The following is a 21,865-nucleotide window of genomic DNA, read 5'->3' as shown; positions in this document are numbered from 1 at the left end:
TGCTTGGCTAGATAATAGATCCAAAACCAAGCTTGACCTATAACTGTCAGCACTGAGCCTGGCATACAAACCTTCCCCTGATCAGTGTGTTGTATTCATCAGATATGAAGTATTAGCATCCACTTGTCAGCAGATCAAGTTATGCTATTGGGGATCTATCCCCTATATGACTGCACTTTTAGATGACAGCTGAGCTTTTGTAATTAAAAGTTTCACAAATAATTAATGGATCGTATTAATCAGAACCAATCAGTCTACCTTTCAGCTGAAAGATAGAGACCTAGATCCAGTCAGTTCAAAATGTCACAGTCCAATTTAAGGAAAAACTCCAGATTTAGACCTATAAGGAGACAAGTGTTCTGTTTAATTCATTTTCATTTCAGTGGGAGTATAGCCAATCAATAAAGGAAAAGTCATGAACAGATTGTCAATTAGAGAATATTCTTAGAAGTATGCTATAGAAGAGAAGATAGAAGCCTTGCAAACTGGCTTGAAAATCTTGCCTTGATGCAATTACACATAACAGTTTTGAAAGTTAAGTTTCAGGGTTACATAGATCTTGATTCAAATCTTAGCTCTCTAATTTTTAGTTGGACAAATTGGGCTTATTACTTAAATTTTCTGAGTTCTATTTTTCTCTTCTGTAAAACTTGGAATATAACTAGTACCTTCCTCAGATGGTTTGTGTAATGATGAAATTAAAAAAAAAAACAACCCGGTTTATTTAAGGATTTTTATGTGGAGTCTAACACGTATTAACTTTCAACAAATGTTAGCTAAAATGATGGCTATGCTTCTCATGGGCTTCAAATTTAATGAGGCTGACACTATTCTCCAAAAGACCCTGGTAAATGTTAATATTTATAAAAGTGTTACTTTTGTTTTGCTTATACTAATAATGTTTGTAACATTTTTTCAAGTGTGCTAAAGATGCATCCTGACCAATGATTGTTCTAAAAAACACAACTATTTTCTTTGACCAATTATCTCTCCACAAAATGTTTTGGTTAAGTTCCATAACATCATCTATTTTAATTAGAATGCTGACTGCTATATTATATTTTACATCAGTTTAACTTCAAACAACTGTGTGAACAAAACATCTCAGCCACACCAAAGCATGGTTTCTGTCACTGTACTAGAATTAATTTGATAGTGCAGAAGACCTACAACTTTATATAAAATGTATTTTAAAAAGCAATTAAAGCAAGTCTGTGTAGATGGGCATGCTACTTCATTTGTTCATGTACTATTATTTTGAGTTTCTAAATTGTTGAGAAAATAATACTCTTGTGGAAATGATCGTTGGTGTGGTTTATGTGTTTTAATATACGCTTTGTGGCATTGACTCATGGAACAATGTCTTTTGTGGAAATGTGACATATTTATTTGTATGCAGGAAACATCTCTTATGTTCAGAGAAATAATCTTTTCAAAAGATGGTATCAATTTTTCCTTTGATATTTATATCTTAAATTCCACACAAAGGATAGTAATTTTAAAGAATACAAGTTTCCTGTCTGACTTCCAGCTTGAGTTTTCTGTCACCTGTGCGTGTGCATGTTACAAAATGTTCAGAAGATGGCCATGGTTACAGTATAGTGACACTAATGAATCTCTTAGCAATGATTCTTGAGATTTTTCTTCCCCTATATCCCATTCATTCAGGACTCTACTATTCTGCTGCAATATCCTTATTATTTGTAAAATGTTTATAATAAACTGCTTTGAGAAAGTTGTAAATTATGGTTGATAAGATTCTCTTTCATTGTTTTATTAAATTAACCAGGGCCCTGTCCACTCACTTTTCTCTCTCTTGTCTCTGAGACATAAATAATACCTTTAAAAAATTTGGAAAGTGAATAAACACTTAAATCAGGAGTTATCCCATTGCTGGGATTGGTGATAGAGACAGAAAAACTATACTGATTGATTGTTAAAAAGCTTGGGAATAGTGTTTGCCTGATAGTGTGGTTAAAGATCATAGGTTAGTTGTTATGGTCCTATCCTAGGCATTTATCAACTGGCTAAATCGTTTGATTTTCTTCTCCACCAGACTGTACATTTGGGGACAGGGAACACTGTATCAGTTTTCTCACTGGTATATCTACAACCCCCAAGGGGAGTGCTTTGTACATGGTGAGTGGCCAATAAGCATAGCAAATAAATGCTCAGAGCCTCAGTTTCATCCTCTTCAATATTAGTCGAGTTAACAATTTTTTCCCTATGATCACAAAAATTTTTTGAAACTCAAATTACTCAATGTAATGAAAAATTTAAAGTCCTTTAAAATTGTAAGGTATAATCTTTATTATTTAGATATGTGTATCGTTTATTTTGCAAAGAAGTTAAATAAGCTTTTTTGTTGTTGTTGTTGTTCTCAGAAGAACAGACTGCAGGATCTCAATTTACACTGTCTGATTTTAATAGGACCTCTTATTTCTTTGGCCTTGGATCACCAGCAGCATCAGAAGCACACTCATTCTTAATTTCATTCAACTCATGTGGTTGCCTTTTCATAGCCAATGGGGGCTGAATAAGTATGAAATTATAATGTCTGTAATAATTTCCCCTGTTCTTCTTGGCAGGCACAATCAGTTTCTGATGTTCAGGTCATACTGCTGGCAGAATTTTTCAATTAACATTTAATGCTCCCCCAGAAAATGCTCAACCTCTCGCTGGCACTGAACCCACTGTTTCAGTGGGAAAATGTTCAGAAACAAAGAACACCTTCCCTTTCATTGATCTTGTTTTCCACAGCTTTTGTATTTAGAATGATCTTCATTCTGGAAGACACTAAGCCCCATGGATGTTATTTCCTACCCTGTGGTTGCTTATTTACACCATTTACTATCCTTAGGACGTTTATGGACATTGCTTTGCAAGTTCTGAAAAAAAATCCATCATGAAGGTGTTAGAAAAGATAGACACACAGACTCACTGTATCATCATTAAGGCATCCATTATGAAGAGCTCCACCTTTCTGACCAATTTTACTATGATTAGTGAGTGACACAGACTCATAAAAGAAGCTAGGAGTCTTCTCAGAGATGGAATCTAAATGACTAAACTTCCAAAGCTAGTGTTTGAGAACACCAGTATTATAAGTTAATAAACAATGCTGCTGGCTAAAAAGAGTTTCATCACGTGCAGTCAGCATTTAGACTTAAATTTTGCTTCAGATGCCCTGACTGTAACCTCAACTTAAATGTGAAACATTTAAGTAACAAAATAACTATTTCCCTTCTCCCCCATAATTGGTTTGCATCTTTTTTACCCACTGAATTTATTCAGTGGACAGTATGGAAAGACTTATCAATAAGGAACCAAGTAAGTTGCACTTCTCTGTCTTTAGAGTTCTCTTCACATCATCTTGGTAGTCAGCAAGATGATTTTGGAATGATCCAGTTGGGAAGGAACTGATTGGAACCAAGAGAATGACAACAGTGACACCTATGCAGTGCCTTGCCTTGCCTCTGCAGAAACTGTGATTCTAAAGAGATAAACTGCATTTCAAAATATTATAATGGGTAATATATCTGACCTATGAGAAAGCAAAGCATTGGGTGAGTGCTGAGACACTACATGCTAATGGCGTGAGCCTAATGGGTGGGAAGATGAATTCTCAGTAGGAGGGGAACAAGTAACAAAACTCCTTACTTTTATATAGCACTTTTAATGTTCATCGTACACTTCCATATATCTTATCTAATTTGGACCTAAAATCCATGTGAGATTGAATATGGTTATTATTTCTCTAGTAAAGTTTTACTAGTACGATTTAGGGAGGATGGGTGACAATGTTAACTAGCAAGGGGCAGAGATTCAAACATGAGTCTTCTTAGGACTCTACCCGCTCCACCATGCCTATTGGGAAGAGAGCCAATTGGTCAATTTTAGGGAAATTTTGAAAACACCCTGAACTTTGGCTTTTCTGAGAGGTGGTTTAATTTACTACTTTTACTATAAACAACTTAAAGTTCAGAGAAGCAAGGCGTATGAACAGACCTCGTAAACCTCCTGGACAGATAAGACTCCATTTCCTCTTCCATGAAGTGAATAGGTTGAACCAGATCTGTGCCTCTAAATCTTGGCTGCACATTAAGAGGCCTTCTTGCCTATGTCTAAAAACTAACCCCAGAGATTCTGATTTAATCAACCATAGCCTTAGGTGGAGCTAGGCCTTTAGTTTTGTTTTAAGGCTTCCCGGGTGATTCTGATATGCAATGAAGATGGAGCACCACTGGAATAGATGATCTGGGAGGCCTTCTTCTATGTGTCTAAGCATATTTCAAGGACTTATGCAATAGTTATGATGTTCCATGAGTTAATAAGTTAATTGGAAAAAAATAATGATTTATTTTAACCTGTCTGGATTCCTTGATAAAATATAGATCTCATTCTCATTTAAGAGATTCTGGGAACCTTAGAATTTTTGGCTGGACTATATATCACCCAGTTAAATCTCTCCTCAACTTTGCTCTCCTTGCAGACTTAGACCCAGCATCTATCTGGCTAATCTAAAGAATTCCTGTACATGCCAGAAAGTTTTATCTGAGCACAACTATTCAAAGATTCAGTCATTTGGAGACAGATGGGAACCAAATTAAAGATGTGGAGTTAGGCAGAAAAGAGACTTCAGAGAGTCCTTAGAAAAACCATTGAGTAAAACCATGGACAAGAAACCAAGGGGTTACAAACACCACAGAATACTTTGGCATAACTAGTGCTCCTTTTTATCGAGCTAGCCAGCCTGGTCCTAAAACACAAAAGATAACATTTTTCAAAGGAAACTTGGAGAACTGCAGAAAACAATTTTTTTAAAATGAGCAAGTTACATAAATCAGAAAGAAAAGAAAAAAAAATCCAACCAGTGAGCTTTTGTGCCTGAAAGGGCATAATGAGAGGTTGAGTGAAATGAAGCTGCCAGTCACCATCTGGGTGCATGGGGGTGGGTGCAGAGTGGCTGGTGTGCAGACATAGGTGTCTTTGAGGACAGATTTTGTATTTGCTAAGAAGTTAATATGAATTTGCAGATGACAGTTTCAATTTTTCCTGAAAGCTTCAAATAGTTGAAGATGAAAATACTGTGAGAGAGCCTAAAAAATTGCACTGATTTAAGATAACCACAAAGCATGTCCAATTGAGAAAAATTTTCAGCATGCTATTTTCTAAGCACTTGCTCCCTAATCACTGGCTAAGGATGGTAATGAATATTGCTGATTTTCTGGGGGGATGAGGGTTAAAGGTAATGGTATCGGAGGATCCTGAACTCACCTCCTCCCACAAACACAACAGACCCACAGCTATATGTGGAACATTTCCTTCTGAAAAGGAACTGAAAGCTAGCTGAACAGTGTTTACACAAAAAAGGATAAAAAGGCTACATCAATATGGGTAGAAGAGGCAGAGACATGGCCTTGCAAGAAACCCCACCCCAGGTGTAATGACCATAGTCAGGAGGGTTCTTATAATACAGAACTTGTCCCTTGATGAGTGAGGGTTTTCTTGTCACATATCAGGCACCCCTTGGGAACTGCATCAGACAAATGAGCCACCAAAGAGTTAGAGTTTGGCCTTAAAAACAAACAGGACTGGGGGCGATAAGGTGGCTCAGTTGGTCAAGTGTCAGACGCTTGACTTCAGCTCAGGTCATGATCTCATGGTTTTTGAGTTTAAGCCCCATGCCTGCTTGGGATTCTCTCTCTGTCCCCTCTCTTTGCCCCTCCCCTGCTTGTGTGCATTGCCCCCCTCTCAAAATAAATAAATAAACTTTAAAAAACATAAACAAACAGGGCTTACTTCCAGGAGAACAATAGGGCTATGAGGAACAGAAATCCACTCAAAAGGTTCAGCATAGACCCACTACAAGGGGACCCATAAAAAAAGCAACAATTTGAAAGGCGACTAATCCATATCAGGGGGCTCATTATGTTAACCTTAAAGCATCTGCCAGAAAGGCAAGAACCTGTTGAGACTCACTCTGGGGGTGGAGGTGCTGGCAGGTGCCATATTTGCATTCACCTTCTGCCTTATTGGTGCCGGGGCTGGTGGGTACCATTTTTTGCACCCATCTTCTGGCCTGTTAGTTCTAGTGGGAGCCTCACTCCCTCACACTGCAGCCATTGTTGCTGAGTGTCTTGCCCCTCATGCACCATAGCTAGACATACAAGTACCTCACATTGCATCTCAGCTGTGGGTTGTCCTGTCCCAGTCCTGGTATGTCACAACCACAGCCAGCCTCGCCACAGATATAGACATGTGCAGCCCACACAAGACAGGCCTCTTGAGTGCCTGGCTCTGTTGGCCAGTGGGAATTGTGTTTCTGAGCCTTATGAGTCTGAGATAATCAGAGAGACAGTTCTTAGCAGCCTACCATCCCTAGGTACTGAACAAACAGCTGACTAAAACATGTCCCCAGTCTTCATGAGACAAATGCCTATTTTCTTGTCCTGGAGCTTCAGCCTGAGGGTCAGGCTTCAGGTTTGCCACATATCCAGATGCTACAGCAGTGCTCCCAGGGAGTGTGGGCATGGAGATACCATATTAGAGCCCTTCCTTGACCTTGCTACAGCTCCCTGATGCATCCAAGAAATGAGATTTTATATATATGACTAATGAATTTTTTTGCCAGTGTTGCTGAGGGGATACCTCCAAATTTCCTGGTCTAGAAATCAGCAGGGTTTATGATTGCAGACCCATCTATATATACATAAGATTATCTCTATCTCTATCTCTATCTATCTATCTATCTATCTATCTATCTATCATCTATCTATCATCTTAAAAGCTGGTGCCAGAGGATCTGTCTTACAATTAGCCTAAAACCAGGCCCTGTCTGAGATCCAAACCTTTGGAACTCTGACAGGTCTTGGCATACTCTCAACAACTAGGACCCATCAAAAACCAATCATGCTACTTAGACAATCAAAGAAGTCTGAGAAACAACCAAAATCCAGGGCAAGGTTGAATGATAAGGTTCATGTCCTACACAAGGCCACTTTTTCAAGACTTGAAGAGAGAGTTGTTTCATCTAATAAGGAGAAAAAGAGAGCTGCCCAAAATGAGAACACAAAAGAATGTATTCCAAATGAAAGAACAAGACAAAACCAGCTGAAAATGGATCAGCAACCTGGACTATAGGGCAGCGGAAATTACCCAGAGGAACAAAAGAAATAAGAATTAAACAAAATGAAGATAGTTTAAAGGACCCTTGGGACAATATCAAAAGAAAAGGCATCTACATACAGAGGCCCCAGATGTAGAAGGGAGAGAAAGAGGTAGAAAAGTTATTTAAATAAATAATGGCTGAAAAATTCCCTGGTGAACTTCCCTGAACTTCCCTGGTGAAGGAAAGAGACATCTAGGCTCAGGAAACAAACAGAGTTACAAATAGGATGAACCCAAAGAGATTACACTAAGACACATTATAATTAAAATGTCAAAAGTTAAATATAAAGAGAAAAATTTTAAAAGCAACAAGAGAAAACAACTTGCTACATACAAAGGAAATTGATAAGACTATCAGTTAATTTTTCAGTAGAAACTTTGCAGGCCAGAAGGGAGTAGCATGATATAGTCAAAGTGCTGACAGGAAAAAAAAACTTCCAAATGAGAATATTCTACCCAGCAAGGTTATTATTCAGACTGAAAAGGAGATAATGTTTTCCAAACAAACAAATACTAAAGGAGTTTGTCAACACTAAACTGACTTACAAGAAATATTAAAGGGATTTTTTTTTTAGCTGAAAAGAAAATGCATTAATTAGTAACAGGAAAACATATGGGAGTAAAAATCTCACTAATAAATGCAAATATATAGTAAACAGTAGATTAACCGCTTACAAGGTTAATATGAAAGTTAATAGACAAAAGTAGTAAAATTAACTATAACTATCATAATTAGTTAAGGGATAGGCAAAAGAAAAGATGCTAAATATGGTATCAGAAACAGAACACATGGGGGCGGGAGTAAAAATATAGAACTTTTAGAACATGTTCAAACTTAAGATGCTATTAACTTGATATAGACTGTTAAATATATAATGAAACTAGAAATCAATCACAGGAAGAAAATTCGAAAAATCAAATGTGTGGATATTAGATAACATGCTATTGAAATCAATGAGTAAAAAAAAAAATCAAAGGAGAAATAAAAAAAATACCTGGAGACAAATTAAAATGGAAATACAACAGTCCAAAATCTACGGGATGAAGCAAAAGCAATTTTAAAAGGGAAGTTTACAGCAGTACAGTCCTATTTCAGGGAACAAGGAAAGCCCAAATAAACAATTTAACTCTGCATCCAGAGAAGCTAGAAAAAAAAAAAAAAAAAAAAAAAAAACCCCAAAGGTAGTGTAAAGAAAGGAAACAGCAAAGATAACATGGAAATAATTGAAATAGAGACTAAAAAAACAATAGAAAAAATTAATAAAAGTAAGAGTTGAAAAGATAAACAAAATTCACAAACCTTTGGCTAGACTCACTAAGAGAAAGATAAATAGACAGACATACAGACAGATAGATATAGAATCAGAAGTGAAAAAGAGAAGTTAGAGCTCATATCACAGAAATAAAAAAGATCATAATAGACTACTCTGAACAATTTTAGTCAACAAATTGGACAACCTAGAAGAAATAGATAAATTCATAAAGACATTCAACCTAACAAAACTGACTCATGATGAAATAGAAGACCTGAGAAGAATGATTACTAGCAAGGAGATCAAGTCGTTGATCAAAACCTCCCAACAAAAAAAGTCCAGGATCAAAAGTCTTTCCTGGTGAATTCTACCCAACATTCAAAGAATAATTAATACCTGTCCTTCTCAAAATTTTCTAAAAAATTGAAAAGAAGGGAATGTTTCCAAATTTATTTTATAAGGCTAGCATTACCCTGATATGAAAATCAGATAAAGACACCACAGAAAAATAAAATTACAGGCCAATATTCCTGATGAACATATGCAAAAATCCCCAACAAAATATTAGCAAGCCAAATTCAACAATACTTTAAAAGGATCATGCACCATGATCAAGTGGGATTTATTTTAGGAATGCAAGGATGGTACAACATCTGCAAATAATCAACGTGACACATACATCACATTAACAAAATGAAGGATAATATCATGTGATCATTTCAATAAATGCATATAAAACATTTAACAAAATCCAACACGCATTTGTGATAAAAAATCTCAATAAAGTGGGTATAGAGGGAATGTGCCTCAATGTAATAAAGGCCACATATGACAGGCCCAAAGCTAACATAGTACTCAACAATGAAAAACTGAAAATTTTTCTCAGGAATAAAGATTAGAAAAGGATGCCCATTCTTGCCATTTTATTCAACATAGTATTGGAAGTCATAGCCATAGCAATTAGGAAAAAAGAAAAGAAAAGGAAATAGAAATATAAAAATCCAAATTATAAAGGAAGACTAAAACTGTCACTATTTGTAGACATGATACTATATATATGCATGATCCTAAAAACTCCACCAAAAAAACTGTTAGAATTAACAAATAAATTCAATAAAGTTGCATGATACAAAATAAATATCCAGAAAAATTTGCTGCACTTCTATACATTAATATCAAACTATCAGGAAGAGAAATTAAGAAAATAATTTCATATACAATTGCATCAAAAACAATGAAATACTTAGGAATAAATTTAACTAAGGAGATAAAAAAATATCTCTGAAAACTATAAGATGTTGATGAAAGAAATCAAAGAGGACACAAATAAATGGAAAAGTATCTCATACTATGTGTTGGGAGAACCCAACCCATTTTAATATTGTTAAAATGTCAATATTACCAAAAACCGTCTATAGATTCAATGCAACCCCTATCAAGATCCCAATGGAATTTTTACAGAAGTAGAAAAAAACACTTCTAAAATTTGTAGGAAACCAAAAAAGATCCTGAATGGCCAAAGAAATCTTGAGAAGGAAGAACAAAACAGGAGACATCACATATCCTGATTGCAAGCTATATTATAAAACTATTGTCATCAAAACAGTATGGTACTGGCCTAATAAGAGACAAATAGACCAAGGGAACAGAATTAAGAGCCCAGAAACAGACCCAAACATATACGGTTAACTAATATTTGACAATGGAGTCAAGAATACTCAATGGTGAAAAGACAGTCTCTTCCATATGTGGTGCTGGGATAATCAGATATTCACATGTAAAAGAATGAAACTGGACCCATATCTTACACCACTCTCAAAAATTAACTCAAAATAGACTAAAGACTTATATGTAAGACCTGAAACCATGAAACTCCTATAAGAAAACATAGGAACAAGTTTCCTTGACATGGGTCTTGGTAATGATTTTTTAGATATGACAACTCAAACACAGGCAACAAAATAAAAAATAAACAAACAGCACTATATCAAACTGAAAAGCTTCTAGACACACAAAATAAATCATTTACAAAGTGAAAAGATGATCCATGGGATGGGAAAAATATTTTCAAGCCATATAGGTGATAAGGGGTTAAGATCCAAAATATATAAAGAACTCATATAACTCAGTAACAAAAAACCCAATTAAAAAATGGGCAAAGGACCTGAATAGACATTTATCCAAAGAAGATATACAAAAGGCCAATGTGTACATGGAAAAATATTCAGCATCTTTAGGCATTTGGGAAATGTAAATTAAAACCACAGTGAGATATCACTTCATGAATGTCAGTATGACAAGAAATAACAAATACTGGCATGGATATGGAGAAAAAGGGACTCTTGTGCATCATGCATGTTCTTAAATTTGTGTGCTAATATAGGTATCTAGTGATATACTGATTCATATGGGAACCCATTTTGTCTTCAAGCTATTCCCTTTGATTATGATAAATAATGATTAAAAATACAAAACGTGCCTTCATGACATGAAATTGTAATCATATTTAATATGGAACATGCTTTCTGATTTTTTTCTTCAGGTCTGTTTTTAAAATATTTCCTGGGAAAACATTTGTATATGCAGTCGATCCTCATTATTAATGGATTCTGTATTTGCAAACAACCTTGCTTGTTAAATTTTATTTTAACCCTAAACTCTATACTGATGTGTTTTTATGGTCATTTGCAGTTATGTACAGAGTGACAGAAACTTTGAGTTGCTTTGATGGACAAGTTTTCAGCGGAGGTCAAACAAAGCAACACTCTGCCTTCCCATTTCAACTCTCAGACTACAAATGTCTCCTTTCTGTGACACGTTTATAGCATTTTTGCGTTGTTTGTCGGTAATCTTACTATTTAAAATTGACCTCAAACAGAGTGCTGAAGTGCTGTCTGGTGTGCCTAAGTATAAGATGGCAGTGATGTGTCTAATATCTTAGATGAGTTTCATGCAGACATTGGTTACAATGCTGTTGACTGTGCATTCAATGTTAATGAATCGACAATAAAGATTAAATGGATGCCTTTATACAGAACCACAAATAACAGAAAGTTATGTTTTGATTAACTGATGCAAATGTGACTGTGGCTCACAGGAACGTAACCCTAAATCTTCCCTAGAAGCAAAGCTTCAGTCTTGTCTAATTTATTAATCACAATGACTTCATAAAACATAACTATCATGAATATTGAGAACTAACTGTATTAACTTTTTAGTAATTTCACTCTTTAAAATCTTTCTGTATTTCAATCATAAGAGCACAATCTATTTCCAATTTAATGTTTTTGGACTTACACATATATGCACATATAGATATATGTGTGTGTATGTGAATTTATGATTTTCTGATATTAATCCAGTGATACAGATCAGTTTTCATGATTCAAGTTATAAAAGCTAAATACCCATGAATAAAGCAGTGAATTGAGAGAATTGTCTGAATCAGAATTTACATCTGAATACTTTGAGGTGAATCTGAAATGCTGAAAACTTTGAATTACAAAATATTTCAAAGATGAATGCTTCTGTTGTTCAACTTTGAACAACTATCACATTTCTTAACTATCACAGAGAGATAGTTGTCTATCAAGTCTTCAAGGATTATCAAGTGACATTTTGTAAAAGCATGAGAAAATGCCCAGACTTTTCACAATCAGAGCCTTTATCATGGGTTACAGTGCAGGGAACTTGGTTGTAGAAGTACTTTGGGGAGGCTGCAAAGAGAAATGGCTTTAAGTTGAGACTTGAAGAATAAGGATTTTATTAGAAAAAGTAGATGACAGGGGAAAATAAAAATTTATAGAAGAAATTAATATGTAGCATATTTGGAGACTGAATGTATCATGTTGGTTTAATATATTTAAACCTTAAATTACAAAGAATAATTTTTACTAAGTGTGAATGATTACATTTGAATCTCTTTAGGACACCTACTTATATGCAACTAATAAGATAACACATGATTGAATTTAAAAAACATACTTGACAATATTCTTGCCTGGGCAGAAACTTATATCCAGAACAGAATGATCTCTCTCATTTGAACCCATCCAGGGTTCCCTCATGTGTAACAGTCCTATCTGCCCTACTTTAGAATGCAACATCCTGAATATAATTAATTTCTGAAAGCAAATATTAAAATAATCTTTACATGAATTAAAAAGAGAATGAGAGAGAGGGAGGGAGGGGGAAGGAGGAGAGGGGGAGTTCGAGAGGGAGGAGAGGAGAAAAGGAGTGGAGGGGGAGAGAACAGGAGAGGAAAGAGAAGTGTCAGGGTTTAAGCTGAATCTGAGAAGTCTGAGTCCAGGCCATATACTGTGTGTGACCTTTGAGGCTCAACCATAGGCAACTACAAAGGCTCTACTTGGTAGACTTCATGGGGAGAAGCTGTCCTCCCCACAAGAGACTTGGTATATACTCTGGAGGCATTTGTGTTCAAGGACTCATGCCCCTCTTCCACCTCAACAGCAATGCTCTAAGATGTATATGCATCACTAGTCCAACTGCCTCCATTTGGAGCCTTCTTATTGAGTAGGCCTTGACAAAGCTATTTCCAGGTGTCTCTGCTGAGACCTTCTTATCAGGAGTCCTTGAAGAAACTCTTCTCTCTGACTCAATACTTTCCCGCTCCTAGCTCTTCTTGTGACCTGGTGCCTTAATGTGGGGGAAAAACAGAACCTTGGGGAGCGGACACTTTTATCTTGTTTTGTGTCTTGCTTATACTCTCACAGTAAGTGAATGAAGCCTTGACTGTTGCCTTCGGTCTGGCTCATTATATTAATTGACACCAAACTGGCATCTCAGCAATTTCTCTCTCTGACAGAATCCATTTGAGCTTATCTAAAATGCAAGAGGGTGAGATGGAATTGAAAACAACATTATTTAACTTGGTAAATCATTACTCTTTTTTCTCTAGATAGTGTAGCTGCAAAATTATGGAGAAGTAGTCCTTGAAGTTGCCATAGGAATTCTTAGTACTAGAAGGGACTTCAAGAGTTTTTCAGTTCAATTCTTACATTTTACAGATGAGGAGAATGAGGCACAGAACCGTTTGAAATTGAGCCACAAGTGGCACTTGGGGTCCTGAGCCAAAGCAAAAAAACATTTTTTCTATGTGACCTTTATATTCTACAATGTATATCTTGAATTCAAAGACCCTCAGCCTGAAGAATTTGTGGGGAAATAAAATGGCCTGAAGCAAGAATGGATGACTAGGGAAAGGAGATGCGAAGACAAACTCATTACATGATGTTTATTGTATACGACATTTCTTTTATCTGTTGTTTCAGCTCATTTTGAGGACCCTGAAATTTTCTTGAATTTAGTTATCATAAGAACTTTTATGGGTATTATATAACTTGGAACGAGTGGAGAAGGGGGTGGTAGTTTTTGTCTTCAGATAATTTATTAGAAGGCACAGGAGGCTTTATTTATTTCTTTTACATATCTGAGAGCATATTGCTACCATCACCCTGAACTCAAGAAGGAATCTGAACACTACACATGACTGTTACCTCCTTCCTGTCCATTAAGGGAAAATCTACTAAAGCCTTTCCTGAATCCTGAAACAGGAAAACTAATAAAAGGAAAAGCTTCGCTCATGAATTCTCTTCATTGTTCTAACATGGGATACCGATTAGAATTTTTCTTAAGAACTTTTAATTATTCAGGAAAACCTATATTTAATGAATTGGCAAAGGCCTATTTATTAATTGGATTTTACTGTGCCAACACATTGTAACCAGTCATAAAAATAACAGGAATGATGAGCTTTACAGAGTGAGACAGAAATTGGTGTGAAGGTAAATCATTTTGGAAAGCATTTGCAGGGAATACAAGTGGGAACAGAAGTGGGGGAGTAGAAGGTAAAAAGGAAAGAAGGAAAAGCATGTTCTTGAAATGGTCACAATGAAGACCAGAGTTTCTAATGTGCCTTGTGGTCTGCTCCTCAGAACTGTGTACCTAAGGGTAGAGGGAAGCAGAGGGGACCATTTGTCCACAGCTTCCCATTTCCCCAGTCAAGGTGTCTTTCGTGGGTGGCAACTTCCTCACACATTCTCACCTGTGAATACCAGGCTGATTTCTGTGGAGGGTGGTAGAGTCAGAGAAGTTCCAGGGATGAAAACAAGGGCTATAGATGCAGCTAGGGTAGAAAGTTGCCAAGATATATCCGGACAAAACTAACGGCCATACTAATCACTGAAGTCAAAGGTGAACAGCAGGATGAGAGGTGAGGTACAACAAAGGTCTGAAACGATATGAAAATCACTATTTTAAAATATTACCTGAGAGAGCTCTGCAAATTCCATGAAAGTGCTCTGAGGACAGCAATGGAGGGTAGGATGGGGCTAGCAGTTGAGCAGTGCTCTGTGGCCCCAGCATGTGATTCATCCTGAATAGCTCCTTTGATTTCCTTTATATATTGGCTTATGAGTTTGTTTTTTTAAATAGAGTTCACTTATTTATTTTGAGACAGAGAGAGATCACAAGTGCATAGGAGCAGGGGAGGGGCAGAGAGAGAGGGAGAGATTGATCCCTCTGCAAGCTCTGTGTTCTCATCACGGAGCCCAATACAGGGCTTGATCCCATGAACTATGAGATCATGACCTGAGCTGAATGCCCATGGAAGAGTCAATTGCCCAACCTACTGAGCCACCCAGGCACTCCAATATATTGACTTAGGAGTTCTTGAAGTAAATGTCTACATCTAAACACAAGTTTGGAGACTATGGTCATAAATCGTTGTTTTAGTTAATTCATATACATTAATCTTTATGAAGATTAAAAATATGAAATTCACATATTTTAAAAACTTCACACAACATTTAGTCTTGGTATTTATTGTTAATATATTTTAAGATGTCAAACTGTTTTACATTATTTATCAAAACCAGTTTATCTGCTCCTGCTAACCAAAATAATTTTATTTCAATTAATACCTAAAGCGGAATTCTAGAAGAAATAACATTTTAAACTTTCATGTGTAAAGAGTTCTCTAAGACATTCAAAATCCCAAAGTAAGGATTGTTAGCATTTAGCATGAATGACATTTTGAAGTAGTCAGAAACCAATTATTTTTATTTCCTCCTTAGAAGTAGAGAAATTATACCTAGGTTTTATTCACAAGATTTACTTATTGTAGCAGTTGCCAGAAGTTTTTCCCCAAATACTGCATGTAAGTATTAATGAAAATATTTGTTCAGGAAAACACTTGTGAAGAAATCTTCACAATAATTTTTAACACAGATTTAGAGATAAGTTAACAGTATTAAGGAGAGTTAATTCTTTACCATCTCGTTTCTATGATCTGCTGGAACTAGAACAACTCTGGGAAAATAGTGAAATTATGTCTATTCACATTAATATAAAATATAAACATTTAATATATAAAGTTCAAAGAACATGTTTAAAAGATTATACTTTATGGAAGCACAGCAAAAATAAAAGTTTAAAATATGCCTATGAATAATAGCCACCAAAGTTACAATAATAATAGTCTCTGGGGAGTCAGTATAATAGGAGAAATGAGGCTGCTTCTTATATATATGTAGCATATGTATAATATAATTTACATATTATAGGTTATTATGTATATATAATTGTTATATATTATGGATTACTTATAATATATAATGTTTATTTTTGAGACAGAGGGAAACAGAGCGCGAGTGGGGGAGGGGCAGAGAGAGAGAGAGAGAGATCGACAGAATCTGAAACAGGCCTGTCAGCACAGAGCCTGATGTGGGGCTCGAACCCACGAACCATGAGATCATGACCTGAGCCTAAGTCGGATGCTTAGCCGACTGAGCCACCCAGGTGCCCCAACTTATAATATATAAAACATACAATCATGTATTGTATATTATATAAAGTATATAATATATATTATTATGTGTAATATATAATATATATTACTAGTATATATAATTATTATAATTATACATATAATTTTTGAAGGTGAAGAATCTTATTACTCTCTATACATTCCTTTGTGCTGGAAACATTTAATAAAATATAAGATAGCTCATTCTTTCAAGAAAGAAAGGAGAGAAAGAAAAGAAACTCAGTGATAACTCTTTGTAGATGACAGAAACACAACCTACCACAGAGGAAATGAAAAGCAACTTAGTGTTTTTAGGACACAGTGAAGAACAGTGTTATGGTAGAATTAGCACCTATATGTGAAATAGTTAAAGTTGACACTGTAAGAAATACTACCAGGAGCTCTGTATTGCAAGTAAAAGGAATACAAGTAAATTCTTATATTTTCATGTAAACCGTTATGTTAAGGACAGATTTTTATTTAGTAGGATTTTTTTTCCTTTAAATCCATCCTCAAAAAAAATCATCCTCTAACTAGGATATTTTATAGTTTTAAAAAAGAAAGCAAGCTTTGTTAGTATTTGAGCTTTCTAAATAAACAATTATCTTTTTTTATTTTATTAAAATTACTAGCGACCATATTCAGGGACTTATGCATTAAAATTAACTCATATGTATATACGTATTTGTGTGTGTGTGTGTGTATTAGATAAAAAAATATATATATAATATATATATAAAATATATATCTAATATATATATATTAGATAAAACATTGTTATTGCTTATTTTTTCAGCTACTTATATCTGAAGTGAGGAAAAAAGCTTATACTTCTGTTCTAATCAGTCATGCCTGTTCATTTTGTAGTTTAAATCTGAATCAAATATTTAGTATATAAAACAAGTATGAGCTCATAGGACTTGTTTTAAAGTCAGAAATACTTTTTAGTGAAAGAAAAATGACAATAACATCTTGCATATATATACATTCTCTGCTCTGGTAACTGGTCATATTGAGAATTTATCTACTCAAATTAAGAAGTAATCTGAAAAATGAAGGCAATATCATTCATTTGGCACTCTTCATTGGAACTTTATTGGTCAGGATGATTTACACAACTCATAGAGATCTAACAGTTTCCAACCCTCTACTTTCTCTTTTTTCTTTCTGTTCTTTCTTTCTTTCTTTCTTTCTTTCTTTCTTTCTTTCTGTTTTCTTTCTTTCTTTCTTTCTTTCTTTCTTTCTTTCTTTCTTTCTTTCTTTCTGTTCTTTCTTTCTTTCTTTCTTTCTTTCTTTCTTTCTTTCTTAACAGTGTCTGCATAGACAATGTTCACGACTACATGGACAAATCTTTTTGGAAAAAAAACTTACAAAAATAAATACATCTGGGACAATATCAACTTTTATATTTATGATTAATTCTGTGCTTTGGATAAGTGCTCTCAAAAAATGAAACATTCCTGGTGGCTATAACTCTGTGTACTATTCCGGTTGATTTTTTAAAAAATATTCTTGACAATAATACATTTTGTAATATTTTATCACCACAGTTTTTAGAATTTGTGTGGTAAATTTTATAATATTATCTTGCAAGTAATTTTTTTCTTTAAAACCAAAAAAAGTTTTTGTGTGATGAATAGCTATAGCATTTCTATCATTTGACATCTGGATTTTAAATCTTTAGATCATTTGATGGCGATGGTATCTCTTTTTCTCCCTCATGTTTTTCAGAACAGCACTGTGTAAGAATCCTACTTCAGTTATACTATTTAATAATGTTGTTGATGAAGGTATGATGATGATGGAGTTGAGACAGAACAGAGCAGTATTAATCATGGTATCTGCATTAGCAGTTATTTTTGTTGTTGTTTTGGTTGCCATAGTCACCTGAGCCTCATGATTCACTTGGTGTATTAAAACATACTAATAAATATTACCTTAATCTGGTTAGGAAACTGCAACTTGACCATTAATTGTACTTGACCTTTCAAAAGTATTTGTTGAACTTTAAATAATAGCAGGAAGTGAGCATTTTACCTCAATACTCTAATGGGGGTTAGCATTTTACTCACCTTTTTAACAGGGGCAATAATATCTCCGAACTATCACTTTTGTAGTAAAAACACCACAGCCTGGAGACAGTCCAATTAAATATTCTAAGCTAAATAAACATATTTTCTTCAACCCCAGATGCTTTCTTCATCACTTCATCAGTCACTAAACTGTCTATTTTTCTGTTTCACAGTCATATTCCCAGAGGGTTACCTGACTGTGGAATTAAACACCCAACTTGCCACAGGTGGGTGTTGGGGATGAGTTTTCAAATCATACTGCATTTTGTTAGAACAGAGAAGTAAAGCATAATATCATGTTCTCACTAAGATGCAATGTCACTATCCGTCTCCAAGCCATCAAGAGGTCAGATGCCTTTAAAACAAACTCACCTAACCAGCAATCTCTTAAACACTGAAATAAGACCAGCCTTCTTATTTCACAGCCAAATTGCTGCTTTACTGGCTCTCTCTTTATAGAAAAGCATAAACTAGAGGGGAGAAAAATAAGGAAGGAAAATACCAAGAGAAGAAATAAAAGGAAATAAAAGATTATGCTTCAGACAGCAGGATTTCTAGACACTTTAGTAATTTCTCTTCATTGTGTCCATGATTCCAGACATAAATTTGGGGTACTTTATTATTTCCACATTATTACGGCTAACTAAATCTATTCCGTCAGTCTTTTAGTTGAATTAACTCAAATCATAATTTGCCACTCTAATAAAAAGAAAATTATATTGGCTAATATAGATATTATATTGAACTAACAGTATTATAGAACTAATGAACTATCTGTCCTTGAAGAAATCACTGATATTTTCTGTGCCTCAGTTTACTCATCTAGCATAGGTAATCTCTAGGGTCCCTTCCAGCCTTATCAGCTTGTGATTCTATGAATTTTCTTAGGACAAATGAGAATCATATTCTCTCTTTATAAAGCAGTCCTTTAATTATGCTTTATTTATTTATTTTTATTATCATAACTGCAAATTAGACTTGTTTTTTTATCTTTGAATCTTTGTATTAGATTATTACAAGGTAAATGTTTTCAAAAATAAATTCTTCCATTGATTTCCTTCCTGCATTTTCCCTTCTGTTGTTAGCCTTCTTCTCAATAGATGGTGCTCTTTTCTCAGAGACACTACTTATCTTATACCTCAGCAAAAGATTAGAGAAATTAGTTTTATTCTTTAACAATCATTAATTAAAGAGACCAGGCATATAAGAAAGAATCGATTACAAGCAACTTGCAGCACCTTGATCATGAAAGTATAATAGGAAACATGATTGTTTAATGATTGAGGAGCTCCATTAAGCCCTGCAATACTTGCTGAATAGATGGAGTGAATATTGTAACAAAATATGAAAATACCATGTTCACTACATACAAATAACCCCTAGTAGGAAGAAAACCCCATTTTAAGGTGTTAAAATATTTATTTACTTTAACAAAAATGAATATATCATATTCCATATTAGCATGTAGGATTTGAATATACACACCAGCACTAACGCAATCTACATTAATCTCAATTAATATTGAAAACTCGTACACTCTTTGCCAAACAAACCTGGAGCATATGAGTAAACAGAATATGGCCCACAAATTCTTTTGAAATAATTTCACTGAGTAAAGACACTTTTTTCCCCATGAGCAACCACTGTAACTTCTTTATATTATAGTTTATAATCCAGAATTATGTCGCTTTTGGTCACTTTTAACTGGGTCTCATTTTCAGAGGATTTGAAAAACAGTCATACCCTGCATTTCTCCTGAACCACACTCTATTCCCAATTCGGTTTGTGACTCCCATAGCAGATCTACAGCTGCCAACTGCAAAATGGTCTAGGCAGCCCAACTGTCATATTTATTACAACAAAACAACATTATTTACTGTGGAGAGACACAAGAAAAACTTTCTCACTGAGTGTGGCCTCAGGATGGCCACGAGGGAAGTGAGACAAATGTGACAAGGAAAGAGGAGGGCAGGGGGTGCAGCAAAGTACACGGAAACCAGCAGGGGTAGGAGAGTTGCCAAGGTTCTTCTCTGAAAAGAACTCAAAAGGAGATCGGCCCCCAAATTAGGAAATCTAACTAAAATTTCTCTTTCATTATTCACAAATTACTGTGTCCACAGCTCCTGTGGAAGGGACTGTGGGTTCCTGTGCCCAAGAGCCCCCTTGGCTCAGTGTAAGTGAGCTCTAAGACAGAGCTTATTATTATTATTTTTTTTTCCCCCCGGAGCTTACAGCTTCTACCAAAGCAACTTCTCTGTTTCTGAAATTTTTGATTCTTTAACAGTGGAGAGAAAAACAGAAAAGTAGATTTTTGCACTCACAACAACCACTCTATCCACTGTCGCTCCCATAATACCCCCCTGTTTACCTCTCTTCTCTCATCCTCCCGCCAAACACTACCCAGGGGTCAGGTGTCCCTTTAAGCCCCTATTAGCTGCTGAAATCTCTGCTGGGAGCCCTGGCGCCTTCCTTACCTGACAATCACATACATGACCAGGAAGTTTCCGAAGAGACCCACGACGCACACGATGGAGTAGAGGGCCATGATGGTGATGGCTGTGATCATGGAAGGACTGCCGGTCGAAAGGCACGAGCTGTCGCTCCCGCCCAGCTCCGTGCGGTTAGGACCGCATGGGTCGGACAGGTTGCCATCTAGGTGGGAGAAGTTGACCCAGGAACCCGGGCTAGGTGCTGGGGAGCAACTTGAAGAGTGCAAATAGGGATCAGTGCAATTGCTGGCGTTAGTGGGGACGGTGCTGCTGTCCATGGTGCTGACGCCTGGCTGGGACCTCGTTGTGAGGTAACAGCGAGCACCCAGACTTTTCCAGGTTCCACGCGTCTCAGCTGCTTCCTCTCGCCGCCGCTACCACAGTTCCTGCTATTTCTTACAGAGACCAATCCTGGTGCAGCCAGAGAGGAGCTTCAGGCAGAAGGGGAGAGCTGGGCATCTGATATTATCCACTGTTTGTAGCCCCCTTTCGCCTTAGTAGTAGAGACACATCCTCAACCCAACACCACTGTAGGGAGGAGAGGGAGGGCTGTGCGGGATCCAGAGGCTGGAGGGGAGGGAGAAGAGAGAAGGGGGGTGGATTTTGCGCAAAGCGATCTAACGAGTTGGTCTGTCTCCCCATCCGGCACTCGTCCCTGCAAACACATCTAAGGAGGAGCAGAATGGGGAAGGGAGTTGGAGGGAAGGGTTGGGGGGAGAGAGAGTTAGTTCTTGGCAGCAGTAAAGCATAAGAAAGGGGGCTGACATCACTCTATTTTCCTAGCGCCGTTTTCTCTGTATAATACAATACGACAGGAAGCACATTGGCCTGGTGCAACCTGAGTAATCCTTACCCCCCAACCCTTTTCCAGCCCTCTAGTCTGCTGAAATCTTTGGCATAGGGCGCACAAATTCCTCGTCTTTAGTCTCCTTGTCTCAGTCCTGCGTGTCTACACATAGCAAAGGTGTTTTTACATCACTGAACGAGAATTTTCAACCCTACAAACCTGTCTGAAACAAATGTCCTTTTTCTGAAAAAGAAGCGAGAAACAAACTT

The 21,865-nt window shown here is 36.1% G+C and overlaps 1 protein-coding gene across 1 annotated transcript in view; it reads right to left on the bottom strand.

The window, feature by feature from the left end:
• The window catches only part of OPRM1 (opioid receptor mu 1), a 63,485-nt gene extending 42,176 nt beyond the window's left edge, over positions 1-21,309 (bottom strand). The window contains exon 1 of the mRNA XM_086708188.1: positions 20,795-21,309. Within this exon, the coding sequence (XP_086564314.1) occupies positions 20,795-21,087 (293 nt within the window). The 5' untranslated portion in view covers positions 21,088-21,309. The remainder of the gene's footprint in view (positions 1-20,794) is intronic.
• Between the last annotated feature and the right edge of the window lie 556 nt (positions 21,310-21,865).

This window comes from Puma concolor, chromosome B2 (genome assembly GCF_028749965.1).
Source record: "Puma concolor isolate L17-30 chromosome B2, mPumCon1.1.hap2, whole genome shotgun sequence".
Lineage (NCBI taxonomy): Eukaryota > Metazoa > Chordata > Mammalia > Carnivora > Felidae > Puma > Puma concolor.
Note: the sequence above shows the minus strand (reverse complement) of the source record. Positions and strands in the feature narration are given on the sequence as shown.